Here is a 25,019-nt window from a genome sequence, read left to right as displayed (position 1 = left end):
AAAAAAAAAAAAGGAAATATTCCCATTCTTATTTTGACTCAATAACCTCACATCTAGGATTTTTTTTTCTCCCTAGAAAAATAGCATGGACATGCACATTTAACTGCAAGATGTGCCTGCTATTTAGAAAGGCAAAAATTAAAAGTTTAGACTAAACCGGTTTGGCTCAGTGGTAGAGCGTCGGTCTGCGAACTGAAAGGTCCCAGATTCGATTCCGGTCAAGGGCATGTACATTGGTTGCGGGCACAACCCTGGTAGGCATGCTGGTTGATGTTTGTCTCTCATCGACGTTTCTAGCTCTCTAACCCTCTCTCCTCCTCTCTGAAAAAAATCAATAAAATATATTTTAAAAAATTTACTTAAGCAAGTAGGACAATAAACTGAACAGGAAAATAAATAAATAAAAATAAAAGTTTAATAACCTAGATGTCACAAGAGGATTTTTATCAATTTATGGTACATCCATTCAGTGAAATCCTGCATAGTCATTAAAAAGATATAAGAAATGTGTCAAATAGAGATAATACAGTATTTACAGTATTATTCCATTTCTGTAAAAAGTGAAGTTTTATATACAACAAAGTCTAGGAAGAATATTAGCAATGGACATCTCTGGCAGTGTGGTATTAGGAAATGTTTTGTTTCTTCTCATTTTATAAATTTTCCTGTTATAAGTAGGAAAATACCTGAATCAGGAAAACATTTCTAAAATCATTTACACAAGAGTCCATTTATGTGAACTTTAAAAACAGGCAAAATTTCTATGGTGAAAGAAGTCAGAATAGCGGGACTGATTGAGGACATGAGGGAGCTTTCCGGGTGGTGGAGCGTCCGGCACCTTGGTTCCGGGTACACATAGGTAAAACTGTGTCAGGCGCTCTGGCTGGCATTGCTCTATGGTTAGGCTCTTGGGTCTGATTCCCAGTCAAAGGCACATACCTGGGTTTCAGGTTTGCTCCCACCCCTGGTGAAACTGGTGTGTACAGGAGGCAACCAATTGATGTTTCTCTCTCTCTCTCTCTCTCTCTCTCTCTCTCTCTCTCTCTCTCTCTCTCCCTCCCTCCCTCCCTCCCTCCCTCTCTCCCTCCCTTCTTCCTTCCCACTCTCTCTGTAAAACAACGAAAAAAATATCCTCTGGTGAGGATTGACAATAAAAAAAATTAATTTTATCAAGCTGTAGTTTAAGATCTGGACATTTTACTGTGTGCGAATGATGTGTTTTAAAAGGAATTTACCCATAAGACTAGAGAAAGAGGAAACAGATGATATCACAGAACAGTTTTAAGGTAAAAAAGAGAAGTTGTGTGACCAGACCTCCGGTTTCTCAGGAAGTAGGCTGCTGCAGTAACAGGCTGGTGTAAAAGGATGCAGGTGGCGTGGACCTGAGAGGGGAGCACAGTGGTGGAGGGCACCCAGGGAGCGGAAACATTTGGGGAGTTCCGTGAGCGGGGCCGAAGCTGTGGGCGCTGACCCAGGGCCCCTCACTTCGCTGGCAGATGCTAGGAGTCTGCAGCTTAACAGCGGGGTTGACTAGGAGCCGTGACACAGTTCTGGCTTATCGTGGAGAGGGGTGTTGAGTCCAAGACAGTTCCAGCGGAGGGGACTGAGGTGAGCGGAGCCGGGGACACAAAGGCTTTGAGGGCGGAGAAGGGACAGGAAGCCCCTGGCCAGTGAGGGGCTGTTCTGAGGCCCCCAGGGGAAGCAGTTCCAGGTGTGGCCCTGCCGGGGATGTTTGTCTCTCATCGACGTTTCTAGCTCTCTAACCCTCTCCGAGGGGAGGAAGCCGCCTTCCCTCAGCTCCGCTGCCCACCGCCAGGCCCTTCGGACACGGCCACTGAAGGCACCTGAACCTGGCCAGGACTTAGTCCCATGTTTACATGACGACACTTGCCCTCATCAGTCAGCAAGCAGCAGGGCTCTTTCAGAGCCAGATTTGGTGCCGAAGCCTCTTCCCACCACACTCAGCTGCCGCCACATCAGGAGCCGTCCGTCCGGAGAACCCACACGCGGGGATGGGTCACCTGGGTTGTGGTCGAGTGCCAACTGCCGACACCTGGCCAGCAGCAAGGGACGGACGGTCCCGGCAGATGGCAGATGGCGTGCTGCAGGACAGTGCACCCAGGTGGCAGAAGGGAAATACAGAGCCTGCCCCCTGCTGTCGAGATTCATGGGAAAACGAGTGGCACCCGCTTAAGGGTTTTTTGAAGTGTTGTCTTCAGGGGAAAACCTATTTCCGTTTACGAGGAAGAAACCTGGGAGTTCCAGACACCATTCTGAGAGGTAGGAGGGTAGGGCTGTGGAAGGGAGAGGCTCGGCACCATTAACTGAGCTCACAGGCCGAGAAAGGGACTGTGGGGACACACTGCTCCACTGGGGTAAAAGCACAGGAGGAATTCCAACTGCAACACTGGGGCATGTCAGGAAGTGCTGGCATACTCTGCTGCCCCCTAAGCCACACTCTCTCCCCTCCACTTAACCACACTAGGGCGAACCGTTAGCAGTGGGCAAACGACAAACTGATTTATAATGGGAGGCTGCCTGCCAGGGCCTCGGTAGCAATTCACTCAACAGCAATGCTCCCTACAATCGGCCCCTTTTGTGTAACGCTGAAGCCCATAGTGGTCACTTGGCTAAAATCACGGCCACAGGCAGGCATAGGGACCAGGAGTATCCAGCATCAGGATCTGAATCTTCCTGTTCTCCGTTAACTGAGAGCCAAATTTTTATATGGAAGGCTCACAGAAGACATGCTAGTTTACACTTAAAACATACATTACAAAGGCCTCACATCTTTGGGTAATCAACAGGGCAGACCCTGAAGGTGACAAGAACTGATAACTCAGAGAAATGGGTTCTTTGCAAAGGACAATGGTGAAGGCAAAGAACTGAGGCTTACATTTTCTCTCAGAAATGAAAATATATGCGAAAACACCTTTGGAGGAGAGTCCCATTGGTCCAGAATTTGTTAGGTCAAAAGTGACTCTCTTCTCTGCAAGGACATATAGGTCTATCCGGCAGAAATGACACCCCCCCCCCTCCCCAAGAAATTGAGTTATTACTGCATGTTCAAAATACACTCCCACGGAGAAAGGAACTCCTGTGACCGGTGCTTCATGCACATTTCTTTCATTTAATCTACGATCCTACACCAAGGAAAATGGCGTTACCTTAATGGAGATTAAAGCTCAGGACAGCTAAAGAACAAAGCTGATACACGAGCCCACACCTGAAGCCAGATCAGTCTGCTCTGCGCTATATCCCTCTGCCCGAGCTGCCATTTTCACAGGAATTCTCCCTTGCTTCTTGGCAATGCAATGCTGTTCCCTCCCGGTACCCCCCCACCCCCACCGACCATGCCTTCACATAGACAATTACCTACCACCTTTCTCCTAGACAGAAAGACCCACAACTTAGGACATTTTTGTTATAAAACATTTAATGTTAACCTACAATACAATGTAAACTTTTATGAAAAAAATTTAAAGTACACTAGATTTCTTCAGTAAATTACATGGAACTATTCAGGTGCAGTCCGAGCTGGGGCACTGCATCCTTGGTGGATGGACTTCCCGTTGCTGCTTTCCTCACAAGTCCTAAAGAACTGGTTGTGCAGTGGAGCTTCTTGTTCAAGCACCAGAAATACTCCCCCAATTTTGCATTCTGGGGGTTACCACTCCTTCCCATTGTCATTTCCTGCAATTCTTTCCTTGGCCTTGGCACCGTTAGCAATTTTCATAACTGCTCAGTTGAAGATTTCCTAGGTTCTTTTTAGCCTTTTTTTTTTTTTTTTTTTTTTAAGAGATAAATATTCTCCCCTGGCCATCTCTTATCCAAACATCATAGTGGAGGCAAGCAGAGAGAAAGAAACATTTGCTGCAGGAAACTGCGGAAGTATTAGAGAGCACTGGAAAGGCCCCCCATTGAGGCTGCAGAGATTCAACTAACTCCACTTGGTCATGTCCCATGGTCACGCAGCCGATTCTACAACTTTGGTCTTGGGAGGGCAGAACAAACTTGAAACAAGTGTTTTCGCTTAGCTGATGAATTGCCATTTGGAAACAACAGCTGTTAATACCCAGAGGTGATTTGAAACAAGAGCAAATGCTTGCAGATCACTGGCTTCACAATATTTTCTCCCTTGAAGGTCGTCCCATCGAGTTCGCAGAGGTCCTTGGGAGTCATGTACAGATTGTACTGACGTTGACAAAATGTGCATCTTTCAGGGAGGAAAGGAGAGGGCACTTGGGCAGCAGCTCTAGGGTCAGCAAGGGGACAGGAATGGAGTCTGGGTTACTGCACAGGGACTAGGAAAGAAGCGTGTGCTTGCGAAGCCTCTGGAAGCCTAAAGGCATAGGCTATCTCAAGAGTTGTACCGACCTAAACGGAAATGTTGTAATATGCTCGCATCTGACCTCCTTCACCGAACAAGTTATCAAAAGGCAAGAGACATAAAGTGCACATTGTAGAGTAAGATGCCGATTGAATTGTTAAGGGAAAAAATTTACACCTTCCCAAAGAGGTATGGACAAGACAGTACCACCAGCCTAGCCAGTGTCCTAAGCCCTCCTCTCCCCCATGCTGGCAGGATCAGCTGTGAACTCACGGTGTGTGTGTGTGTGTGTGTGTGTGTGTGTGCGCACGCTCGGTGAAGGGGGAAATTCCTCTTTGCATAGTTGTGAAGCAGGAGGCAGAATTCACCCAAGGTTGAGAAGAAGCATGGTTTATCCAAGTATTCACTCCAGATACATGTTATGACAACAGACAGCGATTTCCTGCCCGTGTGGCCTCAGAACAGCTGGGGGAAAGTGGAATAACAGGCAGCCAAGAGCAGAATTAGATTTCTAGAGATGGTGTTCTAGATACCCGTGCCAAGGCCACGGGAAAATCCTCGGGCTCCCTAGGTGATATCCATGAGGCTCCTCACCCTGCCCCTGGGTGTGCACCCCGACCATTGAGGCTGGAGAGAATAGTAGCCACGTTACTGCTACCTACGAGTGGTCCTCAGGTTTTAGTTAAGCAACAGAGAAAGCCTTTGGAGACTACAGACAGACCCAGCAGGTTACGCTGTATCCCGATATGAACCCTTGGTCTCACAGCATGCTGGGAACTAGAGTAACTTCAGGAGGTTGCAGAGTTGCGAGTGCACCGGTCTAGCCACAGAACACTTTGGAACAGTCCTCAGCTCATGCTGGCATCTGTTAATACATGGCCTCACCCATGTACCCATTACTACAAACCACCACAGACGAGACTTCCAGAGGTTAAAAAACCCTATTACTTTAACACAGCAATAAAGAGGATAAAAACTGCCCCCAGCAGGTAGACACATCAGAAACTGAAATCTGCCTCCAAAGAGTTTACACAGCCTCAGAGTTCTGTGTTGGGTCCCCTTAAGGCCTCTATTCTTTCTACCCTTAAATACCACCATCACCACCACACCACACACGCACTGAGAAGGGAAGGGCACTCTCACATGGTTCTGCTGGTCCCACCACAGGCCCTGCTAGTCCTCTGGAAGGCACCACGCTTGGCAATTCAGGGAAGCTCAGGGCTGCAGGAGCAGCATGCACATGAAGAGGAATGAAAGGCTACTATCCTTTGGCTCAGACCCCATACTAACCCCTGGTATAGATTCCAAGGAAAAGCTGCAGACGTGTGTACAGATGAGCATACATGGAGCTCACACCGCACACTAAGTACATCCGTACATCACAAGGGCTACAAACCCAGATTTCCTCTCACTACTCCACAGGGGGTGCATAGGTGACAAGAAAGGACTGCCAAGAATTGGACCAAAAAGAACCACCTCTCTGGGAACTTGAGGGCAATGGCAGAAATAAGCACAAACCAGGCCAGGGCATCTTTATTATACTCTTGTGGGCTGAGGAGCCCAGGGGATGAAATCATGTCATGGGTTTAAGAATTGGCGCTTTATCAAATAAAGGGGGGGGGGGGTATACACCCATGTCAGCCTCATTCCTTTGGTCATTACAAAGCAACTTTAAAAAAAGTAAAAGTTATTCATAAATGGTGGGAAGTTAAAGAACATCTCTGCTCTGTGCCTTCTGTCCCCTGGAGGCGGGAAAACAAGCCCTTGGAGATGCTGCAGTGGCTGGTTGACGGAGGTGTCACTTTTACTTTCCATAAAAGCAAGAATGAATGAGAACTAGTGGGAATGTCCCTTCCCCGCTGGGACGACGGCTGGCGGAGCGCAGAGCCTCCTCTCGCTGGAAGGTGTGGTGGAGGCCGAGGGGAGGGGGGCTGCCGGCGGAACGTTCATCACTAACCTCGCACGCACACAGGTGGTGACTCTCGCAGGCAGCATGGTTTCTGATCCTTCCTTAGGATGCAGCAGTCTTTAAAAAAAATATTGTATTATTATAATAATAATAATAATGTGAATTTTTCTGTTTTTTCTTTTCCATTTCTTTTAGGAATCGGGGTGGGAGGAGGGGGAAGAAAAGGTGTCATTCGTCTGTTAGGTCCTGAACAAAGAGGACTTCTGTGTGGCTGAGTCCGGCCTCCTGCAGCGTCGGGGGGTTGGGCCACTCCTCGGAAGGGACGCAGGGCAGCACCCGCCGGGGAAAGTTGGCTTCGATCTGAAACTTCTCAGGGCTTTCTTTCAAGGAGAATAAGAAGTCGTGGATGACCTGGAGAGGTCACAGAGAAAGTGAAGAGCAGTGAGAAAAAGACACACACACATACATACCGCCACGAAATCAAATACCCCCCAGCTACCCCTAGGATGACTCTGAGACACGAAGTAATCACATTACACTGGAATTCTACATCAAGGTCTTGCCATTTCACAGAGCAAATTCAAAGAGCAGGAAGAAGGGACAGATAGAAACACCCATGATGAGAGAGAATCCTCAGTTGGCCACCTCCTGCACGCCTCACTTTGGGGATCAAGCCCACAACCCAGGCTGGCCAATAGGGCAGCTTTTTAAAGAGATTACACAGCCCAAATCTGGTCCTACTCTGAACTGATTCTTCTGTTTCTTCTTTGACAACTTGTCTGATGTACAGCTAAAGAAATTTTTCCTCAGTAACCATCGCAGCCCTGGGCAGGTGACACGGTTGGTTGGAGCAGTGTCCCATTCCTGGTCAGGGCACACACCTAGGCTGTGGATTCCATTCCCAGCTGGGGTGTGTATGGGAGGCAACCAACCAACGTTTCCCTCTCCCCCCACTTCCTCTTTCTCTAAAGCCAATAAAAACATCCTCAGGTGAGGATTAAAAAAATAATCATCATCACAGACTTCAGAGAAGTTGAAAGTATAGGGCATAGAGGTGCTTTTCCTTTGAACCAGTTGAGAGCGAGCTGCCAGCCTGATGCCCTCACCCTAGAATACTGTGTGTCTTACAAACAAGACACTTCTACATAACTACAACACAGCCCTCAAAAACAGGAAATTTAACTCTTTTTAATTATTATTCAGGCCCCATTCGAGTTTCACCAATTGTCATTTATAGCAAAATACTCGTTTAGAATTGTCTCCTATCTCCTTTAGCCGGAAGCAAATTCTCCATCTTTTCTGACCTTGACTTACTGGGCATTATTCTCTAAAGATTACTGGGCATTATTCTGTTAGGATTTCCGTTAAGCCTCATTCTTCCCAGGAAGATAAGAAGTTGTGAGTAACCTCACTGCATTCCAGTCAATGTGTCCTACTCACTCAGACCACCTGCAGGCTTCCGCAGGCAAGATCTTCTTTTACCCTTTGTATGTAATGAGTATTTTGTGGGGCAGTACTTTGAAACGATGGAAACATTCTGTTCCTCAATCTTTCTATTTATTACTGTAGAGTCATGATTTCCTATTTTATTCAGTAAGTTATAATATTACAATCATTATTTAATGTTCAAATCGTTCCAGATGGAGTCAGAAGGAGCCCATTTAAGCTGACTTGTGTCTTGGTGACATGTCTCCTTTGCTCTCTGAATAATTACTGACTTTTCGGGCACAAAGTGTTCAGGCTCATCTTGGCGTTTTCCCTGTTCCAGCCTTGGAATCACCCATTTCTCCAACAACCCCTGGTTCATCTGAATGGAAATGGTATGAAAAGTCACATTCTAGGTGCTAGGTGTGTTCATTGCTGTTGGGATGCTGCTGCTCCCAAGCGCTCTGTGGAGAAAGCTAGAGAATATCTGTCCATACTACACATCTACCTCTCTATGCTAGGTTGCTGTACACAGATATCGAAAACCCTGAGCTCATCCCCCCTCCTTACCCAGTTCTGGCTTTAACACCCCAAACCACCCGGGCCACTTGGACTCTGACTTGTCTGCACTGGCTGCCCCCACGTAGGGTCACCCTCCTTAATTTGATGGAGATCCTCCATGGCAGCCTTTCTTCTGGGGAATGCTCTTCTCACCCTCTCCGGCTCTTGACAAGGCACAGGTAACCGTGTGCCACACGCTAAAAACAGGTACCAGGACATACTCTATGGCCCTCTTCCTCTGGCATTGTATGTCTAACAAAGACTCTAAGAGAGATGCCATGAGGCATGGCTACTCTCCTTCGTCAATCCCAAAGATTAGGAACACAACATTCAAATTACCCTTACTTTCTGAGGGAATCGATTTCTATTTTTTGTTCCATCTCTCATAAGCTTATTCCCCTCTGTGTGAAGTTCTTCCTTCATTTGTCTTAAACTTACCTCCTTAGAGAACTGAAAGGGCTATAATTCCAGGATTTAAGGAGTAAGACCAAAGTCCTCTAATTCCTTCATAATTTTAACTTCTTATATTTTAGTCTGTCAACATCGATCATTTTCATTCCCTTCTCAGCATTCACTCTCTATCTTTTCTGAGATGCATCAATCAGACTTGTACCAAGTATTCTTGGTATGAATCCAACATGGTTTTATGTAAGGGTGAAATAATATTTTGCTTCTTTCAGTCACTGTTTGAGAACGCAGCAGTCCCATTTTCCTTGGGGGATATGTTCCAAGGTCCCCAGTGAATGCTTGAAACTGTGGATAGTATTGAACCCCCATACATGCTATACTGGCATACTTACGATACAGTTTAACTTAAAAATTGCACAGTAATAGATTAACAACACTCGTAAAAAAGAACAATTGTAATAATATACTGTAATAAAAGTTACATGAATGTGGTCTCTATTTCTCTCTGACATCCAAGAATGGGGCAGGGAGGTATGTAGCATGGGTATGCTAGACAGAGGGATAATTCATGTCCTGAGCAGGGCAGGAAAAAATGTCATCATGCTACTCAGAACAGTGTATAACTTAAAAACATGAATTTTTCATTTCTGGAATTTAGTATTTTCGGACTGCAAGTGATCATGGGTGATTGATCAAGGAGGACTACCATTCTCACCTTGTTACAAAACTGGCATTTTTTTGTCACCACTGACAATGGGCAACAGAAAACAGATGACACCACCACAAAAAGTCCTTTTGATTTGTAAATGGTAAAAAAAATAAGTTCTGGGCTGAGTATAATTTGGGTTCTCTTGCATATGCATCATTTAAGAGAACATCAGCTGCCACTTTTCTGCCCACTCATGGGGCCTAGAGATTATTCTACAGTTCATCCTTTGTTGTTCTAGCATGTTACCACTGTCAAGAGCTGGGCATTGAGGTCAAATTGGCCTCCTCACTGAACATTCACCCTCCTTGAGGTTATTTAAGAAGGGCAGAGCTCACAGGAAGATGACACAAGTACCAATTATTCGGCTGCGGCTTATTACCTAGATGAGTGTTCAATTAAAGGCCAGAACTGCCACTACACTACTTCCCCACCCTGAGCCTTGTCCCCATTTATGACCAAGTATTTCTCAGTCTGGAGTTTTTTATTTTTATTTTTATTTATTTATTTTTTTCAATATATTTTATTGATTTTAGAGAGGAAGGGAGAGGGAAAGATAGAAACATCAATGATGAGAGAGAATCATTGATCTGCTGCCTCCTGCATGCCCCCTACTGGGGATTGAGCCCACAACCCAGGCATGTGCCCTTGGCCGGAATCAAACCTGGGACCCTTCAGTCCACAGGTGATGCTCTATCAATTGAGCCAAACCAGCTAGGGCAGGAACCTGGTTCTTTATTTTATTATTATTATTATTTTTTTAATTATATTTTATTGATTTTTCACAGAGAGGAAGAGAGAGGGATAGAGAGTTAGAAACATCGAAGAGAGAGATCATCGATCAGCTGCCTCTTGCACACCCTCTACTGGGGATGTGCCCGCAACCAAGGTACATGCCCTTGACCGGAATTGAACCTGGGACCTTTCAGTCCCCAAGCCGACGCTCTATCCACTGAGCCAAACCGGTTTTGGCTAGAGTTTTTTATATTTTTAAAATAACTTTTACTGAGAACCCATTTGAAAAGCTGTTAAGGATTCAATATAATTAACACATGGGTTGCTTCCCCTTTGGCCACAAGCCTATTCTGTTCCACAATTATAACAGGTTTTCCTGCAAAACTCTCTAGAGCAGTGGTTGTCAACCTTTTTAATGCCACGACCCTTTAATACACTTCCTCATGTTGTGGTGACCCCCAACCATAAAATTATTTTCGCTGCTACTTCATAACTGTAATTTTTCTACTGTTATGAATCGTAATGTAAATATCCGTGTTTTCCAATGGTCTTAGGCTCTACAGCAGCGGTCTCAACCTGTCTCGACCCACAGGTTGTGAACAGCTAGCAGGCCATCAGAAATGGCAGAATCTATTGCAATTATAAATTTGGAAAATCAACTCTCAATATAAACAGAAACTTCTTTTTGGTTACAAATACCAAAAAGAAGTTAGCATCCGAGTTACGATGAGCCAGGCACAATGCTCAACATTATACATATGAATTTAATCCTCACAACCATCCTATTAGAGTGCTTATTACACCTGCGTTACAGATGACGCAATTGAGGCTTAGAAATTACTAAGACAACTGATCGAAGAAACACATCTAAGCCCTAGCCAATTTGATCAGTGGGATAGGTCATTGGCCCAGAGCTGAAGGGTCCTGGATTCAATTCTGATAAAGGACACATATCTCGGTTGCAGATTCGATTCTTGGCCGTAGTTGGGGTGTGTGCGGGAGGCAACCTATTGATGTGTCCCTCACACATTGATGTTTCTCTGTCTCTCCTTCTCCCTTCCATACTCTATACAAATCAATGGAAAAATATCCTCATGTGAGGATTAACAAAAAAAAAAAAAAAAAAAAACTTAACTAGTAACTCTGGAAGAATGAGAATTTGATCCTCATTCTGTAAGACTTTAATAAGAATCTTTGCTTTTGCCAAAACCGGTTTGGCTCAGTGGATAGAGCATTGGCCTGTGGACTGAAAGGTCCCAGGTTCGATTCTGATCAAGGGCATGTACCTTGATTGCGGGCACATCCCCAGTAGGGGGTGTGCAAGAGGCAGCTGATTGGTGATTCTCTCTCATTGATATTTCTAACTCTCTATCCCTCTCTCTTCCTCTCTGTAAAAAAAATCAATAAAATATATTTTAAAAATAAATAAATAAAACACTGGGGTGCAGGGACTTTTCATAAAATAAAATAAAAAGGATATCTGCTTTAAGTACCTCCTTATGGAATGACAAACACTATTTACCTATGGACGCCAGACTTACAAGGTAGCCCCACAAAGTGGGGCTTCACATGGCCTGCAAGGGAGGCTGACAATTCTGTGACACATGCACATGCTTTTATAGTCCGATGTATAACTCCGGAGCTCCTAGGTCAGCAGAGAGAGCTTTCTTTACAGAGCAAAGCGGGCTCTGCTGCAAGCCTCACCTCTAAACTGTCTTTGGGGGACTTCTTGGAAAGGTACCTTCTTTTCTTAGCCGAGTTCTAATCTGACGAAAGGAACCTTACTAGAGCTTTTGGCAGCTATAACTGAAGGCATCACAGTTCTGCACTCCTCCTGCCCCGCTTCTCTCTACTCCCCTTCCTCCCGGTTCCTCTGAGCAGCAGATACAACACTCTAGTCCACAGGCCAGACTCTCCATCCACATCACACAACGTGAGCAGTCCTTACTGTTAGAGACTGTGAAAAGTGGAACCGTCTCTCTACTCGAGAATCGTTGGGTAATTTGAAGATAATCTTGACACTTTCAGGGTCATCAGGGGAAGGCTCAGGGGGCAGGCACTCCAACTTCCTTTCCTTTTCTTCTTGTAAATTCTGTAGAAACACAAAGCAAAGGTGAGGTTATGGCTCCCACAGGGAAATAAGAAATACAATAACCATATATTTGTGCATCCAAAGAAAAATTAGTAGCTAATAGGAGAAAAACTTGTTGGCAAGAGACAGAACAACCAATTTCAAAGTACTATTGCATCACATATACTATCTATTGACTGTATTCAGGTATTTAACTATTCCAAATAAAGGGAATGACTAGAGGAACACTGGCTGTAGTCAAGTGGTAATACACAATGAAACGAGACTGTGAACGAAATACCGAATGAGCCAACACTGCTACTAAGTGTGCCTAAAAATTACTGCTGTGAATAAATAGCACTATGAACAGTTTATCACCTACATTTACTTTTCATGGAACAGCGCTGTTTCACCTTTTACTCACCGCTATATTTTTTAATTAAATTTTTTACAAATTTTAAAATATTTTGGTGAAAATGTAGTGAACATATAAATGTCTAAGAGAGTTTAAATCACCCACAATCCCATAATCTTCTGTCTTTTTCCTTTCACACTCAAGAAGAGACCAGTTTGCCCTGGCCGGTGTGGCTCAGTTGGTTGGAGGTACAAGTGGGAGGCAACCAGTCAATGTTTCTCTCCCTAAAATCAAGAATAGAAAAGACCATTTGGGAGTCACCAGGAGCAAAGACAGGCTCATTACCTGCCGCCGCCTCTCCTCTGCCAGCTTTTGCTGTTTCACTTCCTCCTCCTTCCGCCGCTTCCGCTCTCGCTCCTCGCGTTTCTTCCTTTCTTTTTCCTGGTCAGCCCTGAGAGAGGCCAGGTAGGCCTCATCCTGCTGCTGCCTCAGCACCTGGGTCTGATTTCGCTCTTCCCTGCAGACAGATCAAAGCACAGAAGGGAGAGGGCAATCTCACCAAGCTCTGGGTGTCCTTACACTGACGTTTTTGGGGGTAAAGAGTTTTACAATCTTGGCAGAGGACTATTTCACACTGCTATAAAGGATTCCAAAGCAAAGTATGGCAGAATCTGATCAAACCATCTCTTCTCCCAGTTTCATTTGGCAGAAGAATTTTTTCCAAATTCTAACAAAAGTAACATAATATTATTGTCATATAATGACCATCAGAGCATATTTTACAGGTAAAGAACCTTTTGGGCCATACATTTTTGTACAAGTCGCTTTCATAAAACCAAAAAACCACATCTTACAAGATTTGAAAAACACAGAAACGTCTTATTCAGATTTCTAATAAACAAAGAGAAAACACTGTAACATTCTGGTGTTTTTCCTATTTTCTCTCTGAAAAATTATGTTTGTACAAAGGTATCTACGTGTCTACATAATTAAAAGAAAATGTACCAAAATTTTCAGAGTGGTGGTAGAATTATTTATTCTTTGAGCTTTTCTGTGTTTTCCAAATTTTCTAAAACTAATATATATTACTTATATAATGGTGAAAAGAGTTACAACCATTTCTTTCTACATTTAAGCTCTTTATATCAAGGCTCTGCTATTCTAAATGACACAATCTATATTCTTGAGCACAGAATCTGTCTTGTACTTTGATTCATATCTCTAAGAACAGATGATCTGATGGAAAGTTATGTCAAGTACTTAACCATTTTAACACTAAAAAGACAAAGCTTTTAAAGTTGTCTTAGACAAGTCATGATTTGTGGAGCTCAAGGTCAGCTGGTTTCTCTCTCTCAGTTCGAGAGAGGAACTCCCCAGTACCTTTCTAGGCGTTCTGACACCAGGTAAGTCTGGTTTGCATCAATGATAAATGTTAGCTGATTAATGAGGTCATCAGGTTGAATGAGGCCTTCTAGCCGTCCCACCACAGTCATCCTCCGATCCTTTAGCATAATCATGGCCAGGAATGGATAGGTGTTCTCTCGTAAAGCCTGTGAAACTGACAAAAAAAAAAAAAAAGACCCAACAGGTTGAGGGCAGAACTTCAGGATAAAATAGATCAACTTACTTTCCACAACGAGCAAGAGAGAACTGCTTTAATCCCAGCAGAAGAGGGAGGTGTCATTTATTCTCTGCCTCTTTTCCTTCTTAGTTTCTTTAAAAGATGTTTTTTATTTATTGTAGAAAGAGCGGAATGGAGAAAATGAGAGGAGAAGGGAGAAGCGGAGGGGTGTAGGAGGGAGAGAGAGACACAGAGAGAGAAATATTGATGAGATAGAAACATCATCAATCAGCTGCCTCCTACATGTCCACTAATGGGGATTGAGCCTACAACCCAGATCGTGGACAGGCTTAAATATCTAAGCCTTTTTCCTACACCAGGAAGTTGAGGTGTAATGCAACCTTATCTCTCAGGACTGCTGAGATTAAATGAAATAATGTATAAATATCAACTATAGAATAATCATGCAATAAATGGCAAGTCTTTCCAGATTATTCCAAAGATATCCCAACAATCAAAGTGAGGCAGAAGAAACACAACTTACCCCTGTAGCCCTCAGGCTTGTTTGTGGAGCACGCCCAGAAGAGCATCCTAGTGTTTATTAGTGAAATAACTTCAGGGGCACAGAGGGTGTTGCTGTGGAGAGGAATAAAAAGGACATGAAAACTGGCTTACTGTAAACTCTCAGCAGAAAAGGTCAGAAGAGAAAGAAAATGGTCGATCCACTCACCGACAGAATTCATCGGAGTCCTGGTGATCATCTCCATGAAGATAAACCAAAAGGAAGCGAAGCTCCCGCTTGGCGTCATTCAGGGCCTGTGGGAAAGAGAAGGTCACTAATGATTATGATGACTATACCAAGAGCTTCTAAATTAGGCTAAGGGTCCTAATGGATACATGTAGGAACAAAAGGAGAAAAGGAGAAATGAGGGGGGAAAAGTAAGTAAAAAAATCAAGAGTCCTGGACTACTACCCTCACATCCATGGAGTTTATCTCCCTATGCAAAGTCCATGCTAACAAACATTAATAAAAACATTTTAGTTGTATCAGGCACCTGAGAGTAGACAGCTGACAAATAAAGATCCCCAACAAATCACAGAAGTCAGGTGTTGCCAGTCTAAAGGAAGATAAAAATAAGAGTGTCTGACCACCTGAAAAGGGAGGTGAGAATTTTGCCACTTTACAGCTCCGACATCCTTGTAAATAAAAAATACTGCGAAGATGATCCCAGGCTATATACCAAGCAGGAATGAGGGACGGTGGGTCAAACAAAGATGTTCTAAAGAGCATGGGATTGAAAAGATCTTCAAAGACAAGGCTAGTGTCCAAGATTCCGTGCCTTTGTATTTGCATAATCCTGAGCCTGACACAATTCAATTAAGATTTTCTATATGAGCAATGGTGGTCTACCCTCCACCTCAGGATCACAGCAGAGTGTATGAGAGGTGCCTATCTCATTCGGTATCTCTAGCACTGAGCACAATGACTAGCATACTGTAGGTGCCTAATGCTTGTCTAGTGGGGTGGGAGCAGCCAGGGAGGGAGACTGAGAAAAAGCAGATGTGAGAGAAAGCAGGAAGCAAGAGTAAACATTTTTCTTTTTCTCCAGATAGATTTAGGAATCCTGGAGGCTACAGAATACAACAACCCTTTGGCCTATGCCCACAGTATTATTTCTACATTTTTTTTTCTCTGGCAAACTAGAGATATTCTTAAAAACCATAGAACTCTTCATTTTCACCCTGAGGTAACAAGTCAAAGGTCGGTGTGGTTTGAGCTAATGAGCTATGCTGCCTTCAATCTATGGTCTATGCCCTTATTCAACTCTGCGAGGGATCAAAGAAGACTTCAGGCTTTGCCTTCAAGGGTTTAGGAAAGAAGACACTGCCACAAACAACTAAAATATAGAGAAAAATGTGAATTTCAGTAAGATTAAAAACAATACTATGAAAGCACTACGTAAATTGCAAGGTAGGCCAGGGCAGGACATGACAATCACTGAAGGGCATAAGAAGGGAGTGGCATGAGCTGGTTGAAGGATGGGTAAGAGCTAATTAGCAACAATGTGAGGACAGCATTGCAGGTGGAGGGAACAGCAAAAGCAAAGGCACCGAGGTGGAAAAGTACAGACTGTTCAGGAAGCAGTTTAGCTGGAACCTAGGATATTGGGGAAACAAGTTTTGCAGGAAAGACCCCAAAAGGAGTTTAGGATTAGATCAAGGAGGGCCCAGCTAGAAGGTTTGGTCCTTTTTGCTCTGTAAATAGTGAAGAGCAATTTAAGGTTTCTCAGTAAAAGAATGATCATGACACGGTCAGTGCTGGGCTTTCCTTCCCTTTGTGGAGAGAATCATATCAATAAATTGGCATCTATATGGTTTGTGGCACTGACCTGGCTGTACGTTCCCTGGTAGAAGACAGGGTGTGCCCTCCCATATTTTTCTTCAAAAGAGTGCATAAATGAAACAATGTCCCCAACGGGGTCAGTGACCCGGCTGCGAGGGTCAGGCCGTATAAAACGAAGAGCAAACCTGGGGAGGAAGGAATAAATATCACATGAATTGGCTACTGTAGTGCAGGTGGGCGGGCCAGTTTGCAAAGATTCTTGTACCAGAGGCATGGCAGCAAATGGAGGTGAACAGTCTGGGAGTGGACCTCAAACCTGAGATGAGAGCCTGGCTCAAAAGCTGCAAAGCAGCAAGTGTTGTTCCATCACCTATTCAAGAAGAATGTGAACTAAGAGGATTATAAATTTCAATACTGGCCTAAACAAATCCTGAGTGCTTTCTGCAGAAAAATTTATAGCTAGATGATTGGGAAAGAAAGACATCCAAAAAGATCATGGATCAACTGTGCCTCTAGACTCTCTATATATGGGTACCATCTATATGGGAGGCACAAGGCACGTGGTTACCAAAATTTAAATTAAATACAAAAAAAATTTCAGTTCACCAGTCAGTAAAGGAATTTTTAGTGCACACTCCCAAGCTATTCGAATTATGGACAGGAACTTGAAACCCAAACTTGCAGTCATGATTTCCTTGCTCTTCAAAGGGGCAAGTAAAGCAGATTCGGGGACCTGGCAGCCATTGTAAGATAAAGGATGGCTTGTTTCTAAAGAGCCCATCTCATTTTATTTGCATAGCACCATTTATTTATCCTTTGGATTTCCGTGGAAGGCAATGTTATTATACATAACAGTAAACAAGCTGCTTGGATGATAGTTTTCTTAACATTAGTAACACGTGCCTGGCTAGCATTGTTCAGTAACTGAGCCTTAACCTATGAACCAGGAGGTCATGGCTTGATTCCCAGTCAGAGAATAGGACTGAGTTGCAAGCTTGATTCCAGTGTGGGGCGTGCAGGAGGCAGCCGATCAATGATTCTCTCTGTCTCTCCCTCTCCATTCTTCTCTGAAAGCAATAAAAATAATATATATATTTAAAATTAGTAACACATGCCATGCATATTTTTTTCCATGGAAAACAAACAATATTCATGTACTTGAGGAATTTTTAGCACAGAAAAGGTGAGTAAACTATAACCCTTTCCTTACCAAATCTTAAAACGATTCCAATTCCTTACCCCCTCAAATTACTCATGTGTACTAGTATACAATTTTACTTGGAATTTCTCCTGAGTAATCAAATCAAACTGACTGACACAAACATTCCAGAGCAAATTAAAAACAAACGTAAGAAGCTGGGTATGGTCAAATAAATGACATTAAGGAGACTAAACTTTAGTGGTGAACACATACAGATATATCAGAAAATCGTACACTTGAATCTTATATAGTCTTAATAACCGATGCCACCCAATAAATTTAACAAAAAAGCTGTTTATGTGAGAAGAAATCCTGTTGAAAATTGATGTCTGATAACTTTCTCTGAAATTACTTTTAGGATTATCTTATTAGTCTTTAAGTTCCATTTTTGATGAATGAATGGATAAAGGAATTAACTTTTTTTGTTTCTCATTATAATATACTAGAGGCCTGGTGCATGGCATTTGTGCACTGAGTGGGGGTTGTCCCTCAGCCAGACTTGTGCCCTCTCGCAGTCCGGGACCCCTTGGGGATGTCTGCCTACTGGCTTAGGCCTGTTCTCGCAGGGAGTGGGCCTAAGCCGGCAGAACATCCCCAAGGGGTCCTTAGCACCCCCACTCACCAGCTGTGAGCCCAGCTTCTGGCTGAGCAGCATTTTCCCTGTGGGAGTGCACTGACCTCCAGGGGGCAGCTCCTGTGTTGAACATCCACCCCCTGGTGGTCAGTGAGTGTCATAGCGACTGGTCATTCTGCTGTTCAGTCAATTTGCATGTTAGGGTTTTATTATATAGGCTACTTTAGGACAATTAGCTTTAAAAAGAAAACAGAGACATCAACTCAGTCTTCACTAAGATTTTAAAGGTTTTTACGTGTTCATTCTTAAATAAACAGAGATGGAAAGAGTACTAATTGGTTAATTGGTGATCTATAAGAATTTTGCTAAAGCAAGAAAGCCATTAAGCAAGCAGGCTCCTAAAATACTAAATAGCCCTGGCCAGCGTGGTTCAATGGTTAGAGTGTTGGCCAGAGTATTGAATCCCAGTCAAAGGCATACCTGGGTTGCAGGTTCCATCGATCCCCCATCCCAGTTCAGGTGTGTGTGTGAGGCAACCAATCAATGTGTTTCTCTCTCACAATGATGTTTCTCTCCTCCCCTTGTGTCCCTCCCTTTCCTCTAAAAAAAAAAAAAAAAAAAAAATCAATGGGAAAAATATCCTCAGGTAGATTAACAAAACAACAACAACAAAAAGACACTAAATGAGCAAAGTAAAAGGTGCTGTCTGATCCTTGCACTTCTGTAGCTGCTGGGTCCTCACATTAGGCCTCTGTTCCCTAGAGCAGCAGTTGCCAACCTTTCAGACCTCATGGACCACCAGCTGGCGACCGCTGCCCTAGAGCAAAGCAAAAGCTATCCCACATTTGAGGGAGGTACAGCTTGCCCTATATGCAAGGCCCAGATCACAAATTTAAGCTCTACCTATTGGCCCATAAACATTTTAGTTCCCTATAAAGCCTAGGTGTGGGATCCTCTACTACTCAGCTCTAGACCAGACACCCAAACCTAATGTGCCAGCAATTTGGAACCCCTGGACATTTTCTAGCCCTGGCCCCTCTGTAGCTTCTAGTGCTGAGCTCCCTAAACGGTACATGAAGGAAGCAAGAAAAAGGTTAAGTGTGAAGCAAGGGGGTATACCTACAGAAAGGCTCCAGTATTATCAGCCTGAACAGAAGGAATTGTATAAGAGTGTCTAGAGAGGTGAAACTTGTAAGTGAATCTGGAGAAAAGTGAATAATCTCAGAGCAGGATAATTTTTTTGGATTATCAATAGTCAGATGGAGTTATTTAGATGAGTTAGGGTAAAAGTTACAAATAATCTGCCAAAATCAGTTTGGCTCAGTGGATAGAGAGTCTGCCTGCAGACTGAAGGGTCCCAGGTTCGATTCTGGTCAAAGGCATGTACCTTGGTTGTGGGCACATCCCCAGTAGGGGGTGTGCAGGAGGCAGCTGATCAATGTTTCACTCTCATCAATATTTCTAACTCTCTATCCCTCTTCCTTCCTCTCTATAAAAAATCAATAAAATATATCTAAAATATATATTTAAAAAAGTTACAAGTAATCTGAAGCTAGTAGATATGGTGGTTAGAAAGGAAAGAGTGGATTAACTAGAGGATGTTGAGGTGACGGACATGGTGGGAGAAGGGAAGATAATAAATGTAGGTAGATTCTTGAAAATGATAAGTAAGACTAATTTAAAACCATTTCATTTCACATCATCTGTTATATTTGAATAATTTAAAATATTTTCATACTTGATAAAAAGATTGTTTAGGAGAAATATTCAATCTGATGTCAAATTGCCAAGTCAAAATTGATATTGAGTATAAATCTTATTCTGGTCTACCTTTCCACTCCAAAGTCTACCTTATTGCTAATACATAAATACATAAATAAAAAGGTACGTACCTAAATATATCAAGTATTGTGTAGTAGGTAAACCGGAATGGAAGCATTATCAAGTAATAACCCCATCCGAGCAGCCCCTGCAATTCCAAAAATAAAGTTATATACCATTTATTCATTCACTAATACCTTAAAACATGGCTAGTTCAATTTTTCACTCTATTTGTCCTTCATGTGCTTTCTCCCTCTGCAATATAGTTCCTCTTCCTGGCCACCTCATCCTCCTTAAAGACCAACTGTCTTTGATCTCATTTCACTTAATACTATCCTATTTTTTTTTCTTTTATCACACAATTTTTGAATTAAAACCTGCTCCAACACTTTTCTGCATTTATATATATTAGCTGACAAACTCAATTGCAAGTTTTCCTCCCCAAGTCATAATTATTCCTTCTTTCCTTTTTTTCACAGTTACATATTAAAATATCGTATACAGAAACAGCAAGAAAGGTAACTATTTCTGCCTTGGACATATATACAATTGACAATTATATTAACCACAATTATAAATCTCCACATAGCTGTAATAATACTAATTATTATTTTAACAATGTTGATTACTGCTGCTGTTGTTGTTAACTAGTATATGTGGAAAGAGGTCTATAGTTTACAAAACATTTCTTATACATTGTATTGTGTTAACCTGAAGCCAGGGAGCTCTGGAGCCTCATGGCTGACATAAGAGCTCAAAACACTGAGACAAGCCAAAAACGAACTGAGGAAACACCGGGATATACAATTGCTATAGGAGTCTATTTGCTCTTCTGCTTCAAAATACCCCAAAACAACTACTTAGAAACTCCATTTTAAAACACTGTCCAGTGCTCACAAAAGATATAATGATACAAGAAATTCTAACTGCTATAAAGTTAAAGGGAGTACTTTCTTGGAATTCTAAATCCAAGAACAAGAGGTGAGTATAACTCCAAGAATTACGAAAAACTTCCTGCCCTAGCTGATTTGGCTCAGTGGATAGTGTCGGCCTGCGGAATGAAATTCCGTCCCAGGTTCAATTCCAGTCAAGGACTCATGCCCGGGTTGCAGGATGTGGTGACCAGTTCCCTGTAGGGGGCATGCATGAGGCAGCCGTTCATGATTCTCATCACTGATGTTTCCCTCTCTCTCCCCTCTCCCTTCCTCTTAAAAATAAATAAATAAAAATTTTTAAAAAATTATATACACACACACACACACACACACACACACACACACACACACACACGTATTTTTCGGACCATAAGACGCACTTTCCCCCCCCCCCCAGAAGTGGGGGGGAAAAGTCCCTGCGTCTTATGGTCCAAATATAGCCTACACATATACTTTAAAAAAAAAGTTTTTTTACTTGCCCGGCTCTGTGTGGTCTCTGTGTGCTTGCCCGGCTCTAAAATGGTTCTAAATGCTGCTGTTAACTTTACAGGGTTGATTACATGTGTTTATGACTGTGATGTTGGGTTTTAATGCACATAAAATATTTTAGGACACTATTTGTTTCAGAATCTTTTTTTCTTCATTTCCCTTCTCTAAAAACTGGTGCGTCTTATGGTCCGGTGCGTCTTATGGTCCGAAAAATACGGTGTGCGTGCGTGTGTGTGCGTGTGTGTGCGTGTGTCTATATTGTGTGTGTGTGTGTGTGTGTGTGTATATATATGTATATATATATATGTATATATGTGTGTGTGTGTGTGTGTGTGTGTGTGTGTGTGTGTGTGTGTATATATATATATATATATATATATATATATATATATATATATATAAACAGAAACTCCAAACCACTCTCTGGAGTTCAATATCAGTGCTGTATACACATGTGACCTCCCTAATTAGACTGTGAGCAATGTGAAAGAGAGAGCTGGCTCATCATTCATCTCTGGATCCCCAGCAGCCAAATACCAGGTACACTGGAGCACTCTTCAAGCCTGCTGACTTTAACTGGACCACTCCTTGCTACTAGCCCTTGAAGGCTAATTTTAAAGATATAGTGAAGGCTCTCAACAAAGATTCCAAGTATTTCCCTAGAATTAGCTTAAAATTAAGTAAAATAAAGCAAAAAAGAACTCAGTAAACATTCTGATGTAAAAGTGGAAGGTCTAGCCCTGGCCAGGTGGCTGGCTCAGTTGGCTGGAGTGTCACCCCATAGTCCCAAAAGTCTGCAGTTGGATCTCCAGTTGGGATTCATGTGTGAGGCAAAGGATCAATGTTTTTCACACTGATGTTTCTGTCTCTCTCCCCCTCACCCCTCCTCTCTCTCTCTCAAATCAATAGGAACATATCCTTGGGTGAGGATTAAAAAACAAAAAAGTGGAATATCTAGTCAACATGTAACAAACATTTTTAGACATGTAAATACAATTACTCAAAAAACAAGGTGCAGAAACTGTTTCAAATAACTGGCAAAGAATTCCTCTCCCCCCGAAACACACACAAAATGAAGAATCAAGGAAGTGAGAGGGAAATGTGGGCTGGAGGGGGAAAATAATATACCCAATAAATCTATCAAGGAGCCAGGTCCAGCTATACATTCTGACTACTTCTCTTGCTCCTTTCATACAGAGATCAACATAACCAAGTGAATGAACTTATAAAAGGGGGAATTCCAGCTATGAAATAACTTGCCCTTGGCTGTGGTCTTGAGACAACATAGCTGTAGATCCTGTGGTCGGCTGTGTTAACCTGCAGGGGCCGTGATGGAGGTGGGTTGAAAACACTTGGTACACCCTCCTGCTCATTCAATCTGTCCTGTACAGCAGCCTGAGAAGGAAAAAAGAGTAGAAAGAATTTCAGTGATGCTCAAATCAACTCAGAGATGTTAGTGAGGACAAGATGTTTGCTATCACCATTAACTGACATTGAAAAGAACGAGTTTTCCCCCCCCAAAGAGCCATTAAAGACAAACAAAACACACACACACACACACACACACACACACACACGGAGTAGGCACTATATTGAGGAATTTGGTCACTACCTTTTCTATTTTGTAAACTTTGATCATAAAGGTTTTTCTACCATTATTTTTAAAATATATTTTTATTGATGTCAGAGAGGAAGAGAGAGGGAGAGAATAGCAATATCAATGATGAAAGAGAATCATTGATTGGCTGCCTCCTGCATCCCCCTACAGAGGAGCAAGTCCACAACCGAGGCAGGTGCCTGACTGGGAACTGAACCTTGACCCCCTAGTTCATAGGTCAACACTCACCCACTGACTCACGCCGGCCAGGCTACACATTCATTTTTTTATTTGAGAGAGAGAGAAACATAATTTGTCGTTCCACTTATTTATGCTTTTGTTTATATACTCATTGGTTGATTTTCGTATGTGCCCTGATCGAACTTGCTACCAGGAAGACGCTCTAACGAACTGAGCTACTCAGCCAGGGCCTACATATTCATTTTCAAAGACTTAAAGAGTTGGAAATTTGAAAATCAGCTCTACTAAAAGAAAAGACTCCAGCTGTGGAAAAATACATGTCTTTGAATCATTATTAGACCACGGAAAAAGAAATAAGCTCAGCCCTGCCTGGTTTGGCTCAGTGGACAGAGCGTTGACCTGCAGACTGAAGGTTCCAGGTTCACTTCAGGTCAAGGGCACATACCCAGGTTGCAGGCTCGATCCCCGGTGGGGGAGTGTGGGAGGCAGCCAATCAGTGGTTCTCTCTCATCACCGATGTTTCTATTTCTCTCTTCCTTTCCCTTCCTTTCTGAAATCAATAAAAATATATATTTTTTTAAAAAGAAAGAAGCTCAGATAAATCCTGTTTTACCTCTATGTTCCAGTTATGTTGCTCCAATGTATGTCGACATTGATCCATAGATTCTATGCCAGTCAAATCCTGGAAAGGATAAAAACAAAAAGTTACTTAGGGAAAAACCAACAGTACATTTTTAGATATCTTTATACCTAGTAGACTACTTATGAATACTTCTGCGAAAATATACTAAAAAGTGTTGGTACATGGTCAAATTCGGTAAAAATTTCACTATTCAGAGTCTGTCCAATCAGTTACAGCAGAGATTATTCCCATAGAACAAAAAATGAAAATCCCTTATCTTTTAAACCTTCAAGGCAGTGTCACCCCATGCACTGAAAATCTGCCCATTAAATTCCCAGTCAAAATTTGGCCATGTTGCCGAAACCGGTTTTGCTCAGTGGATAGATCGTCAGCCTGCGGACTGAAAGGTCCCGGGTTCGATTCCGGTCAAGGGCATGTACTTTGGTTGCGGGCACACCCCCGGTAGGGGGTGTGCAGGAGGCAGCTGGTTGATGTTTGTCTCTCATTGATGTTTCTAGCTCTCTATCTCTCTCCCTTCCTCTCTGTAAAAAATAAATATAATATATTAAAAAAAAAAATTTGGCCATGTATGGAAGGCAATCAACTGATCTCTCTTTCTCTCTCCCTCCCTCTCTAAGTATGTCCTCAGGTGAGGATTAAAAAACAAAAGAATTCCAGACTTCCAATTAAGAAGACAACTGATTAATATTCTCTTTTCTAAAGATTTCTTCAACCTTTATGTCCAGCAAAATATTTTTCAATGCTAAACAACTATTCTATTTATAATATATAATGATATAATAATGCAGGTTTTTTAGTGCAAAATAATGACTTTCATTAACTTGCATTATTTTATCTGTTGGCACATAACCTAGCTTACAATATGAATTATTTACAACTTTTTATTAAAAAGAGTCTGTAATTCAAATGTTTCCCTACTGTAAGTATTTTCCTACTCCCTTCTCCTTGGACTGTTCTCAGATTTCACTTTGTCTCTAACCAAAGTTCCTACTTTGGCTCCCTCTTTTCCCATCCCTGTCAACATAGGGAGTTCCCTAAGGATGTGTCCTTGTTTTTTTTTTTTACTCCCTACACCTCCTTCCTTGGCAATCTCATTTAATCCTCAGCCTTCAACTACTCTTTCTACTCAGATGACTCCTAATTTATGGACCCA

At 42.6% G+C, this 25,019-nt stretch overlaps 1 protein-coding gene across 3 annotated transcripts in view; it reads right to left on the bottom strand.

Annotated features, from left to right (window-relative positions):
• Window positions 1-5,837: 5,837 nt before the first annotated feature.
• FAF2 (Fas associated factor family member 2) overlaps window positions 5,838-25,019 on the bottom strand; it is a 31,783-nt gene continuing 12,601 nt past the window's right edge. For 2 of the 3 annotated variants that reach the window (XM_036423422.2, XM_045576631.1), the window contains 10 exons: window positions 23,837-23,905; window positions 22,686-22,820; window positions 20,073-20,149; window positions 16,452-16,590; window positions 14,792-14,877; window positions 14,606-14,697; window positions 13,881-14,058; window positions 12,846-13,017; window positions 12,023-12,166; window positions 5,838-6,650 (listed from right to left, as the gene is read on the bottom strand). In XM_036423422.2, the coding sequence (XP_036279315.1) occupies window positions 6,468-6,650; window positions 12,023-12,166; window positions 12,846-13,017; window positions 13,881-14,058; window positions 14,606-14,697; window positions 14,792-14,877; window positions 16,452-16,590; window positions 20,073-20,149; window positions 22,686-22,820; window positions 23,837-23,905 (1,275 nt within the window). In that variant the 3' untranslated portion in view covers window positions 5,838-6,467. The remainder of the gene's footprint in view (window positions 6,651-12,022; window positions 12,167-12,845; window positions 13,018-13,880; window positions 14,059-14,605; window positions 14,698-14,791; window positions 14,878-16,451; window positions 16,591-20,072; window positions 20,150-22,685; window positions 22,821-23,836; window positions 23,906-25,019) is intronic. The other variant, XM_045576632.1, reaches the window with a different exon arrangement.

Source organism: Pipistrellus kuhlii, unplaced genomic scaffold (assembly GCF_014108245.1).
Source record: "Pipistrellus kuhlii isolate mPipKuh1 unplaced genomic scaffold, mPipKuh1.p scaffold_m20_p_8, whole genome shotgun sequence".
In the NCBI taxonomy this organism is placed as follows: Eukaryota; Metazoa; Chordata; class Mammalia; order Chiroptera; family Vespertilionidae; genus Pipistrellus; species Pipistrellus kuhlii.
This window is presented reverse-complemented; position numbering and strand designations above follow the sequence as displayed.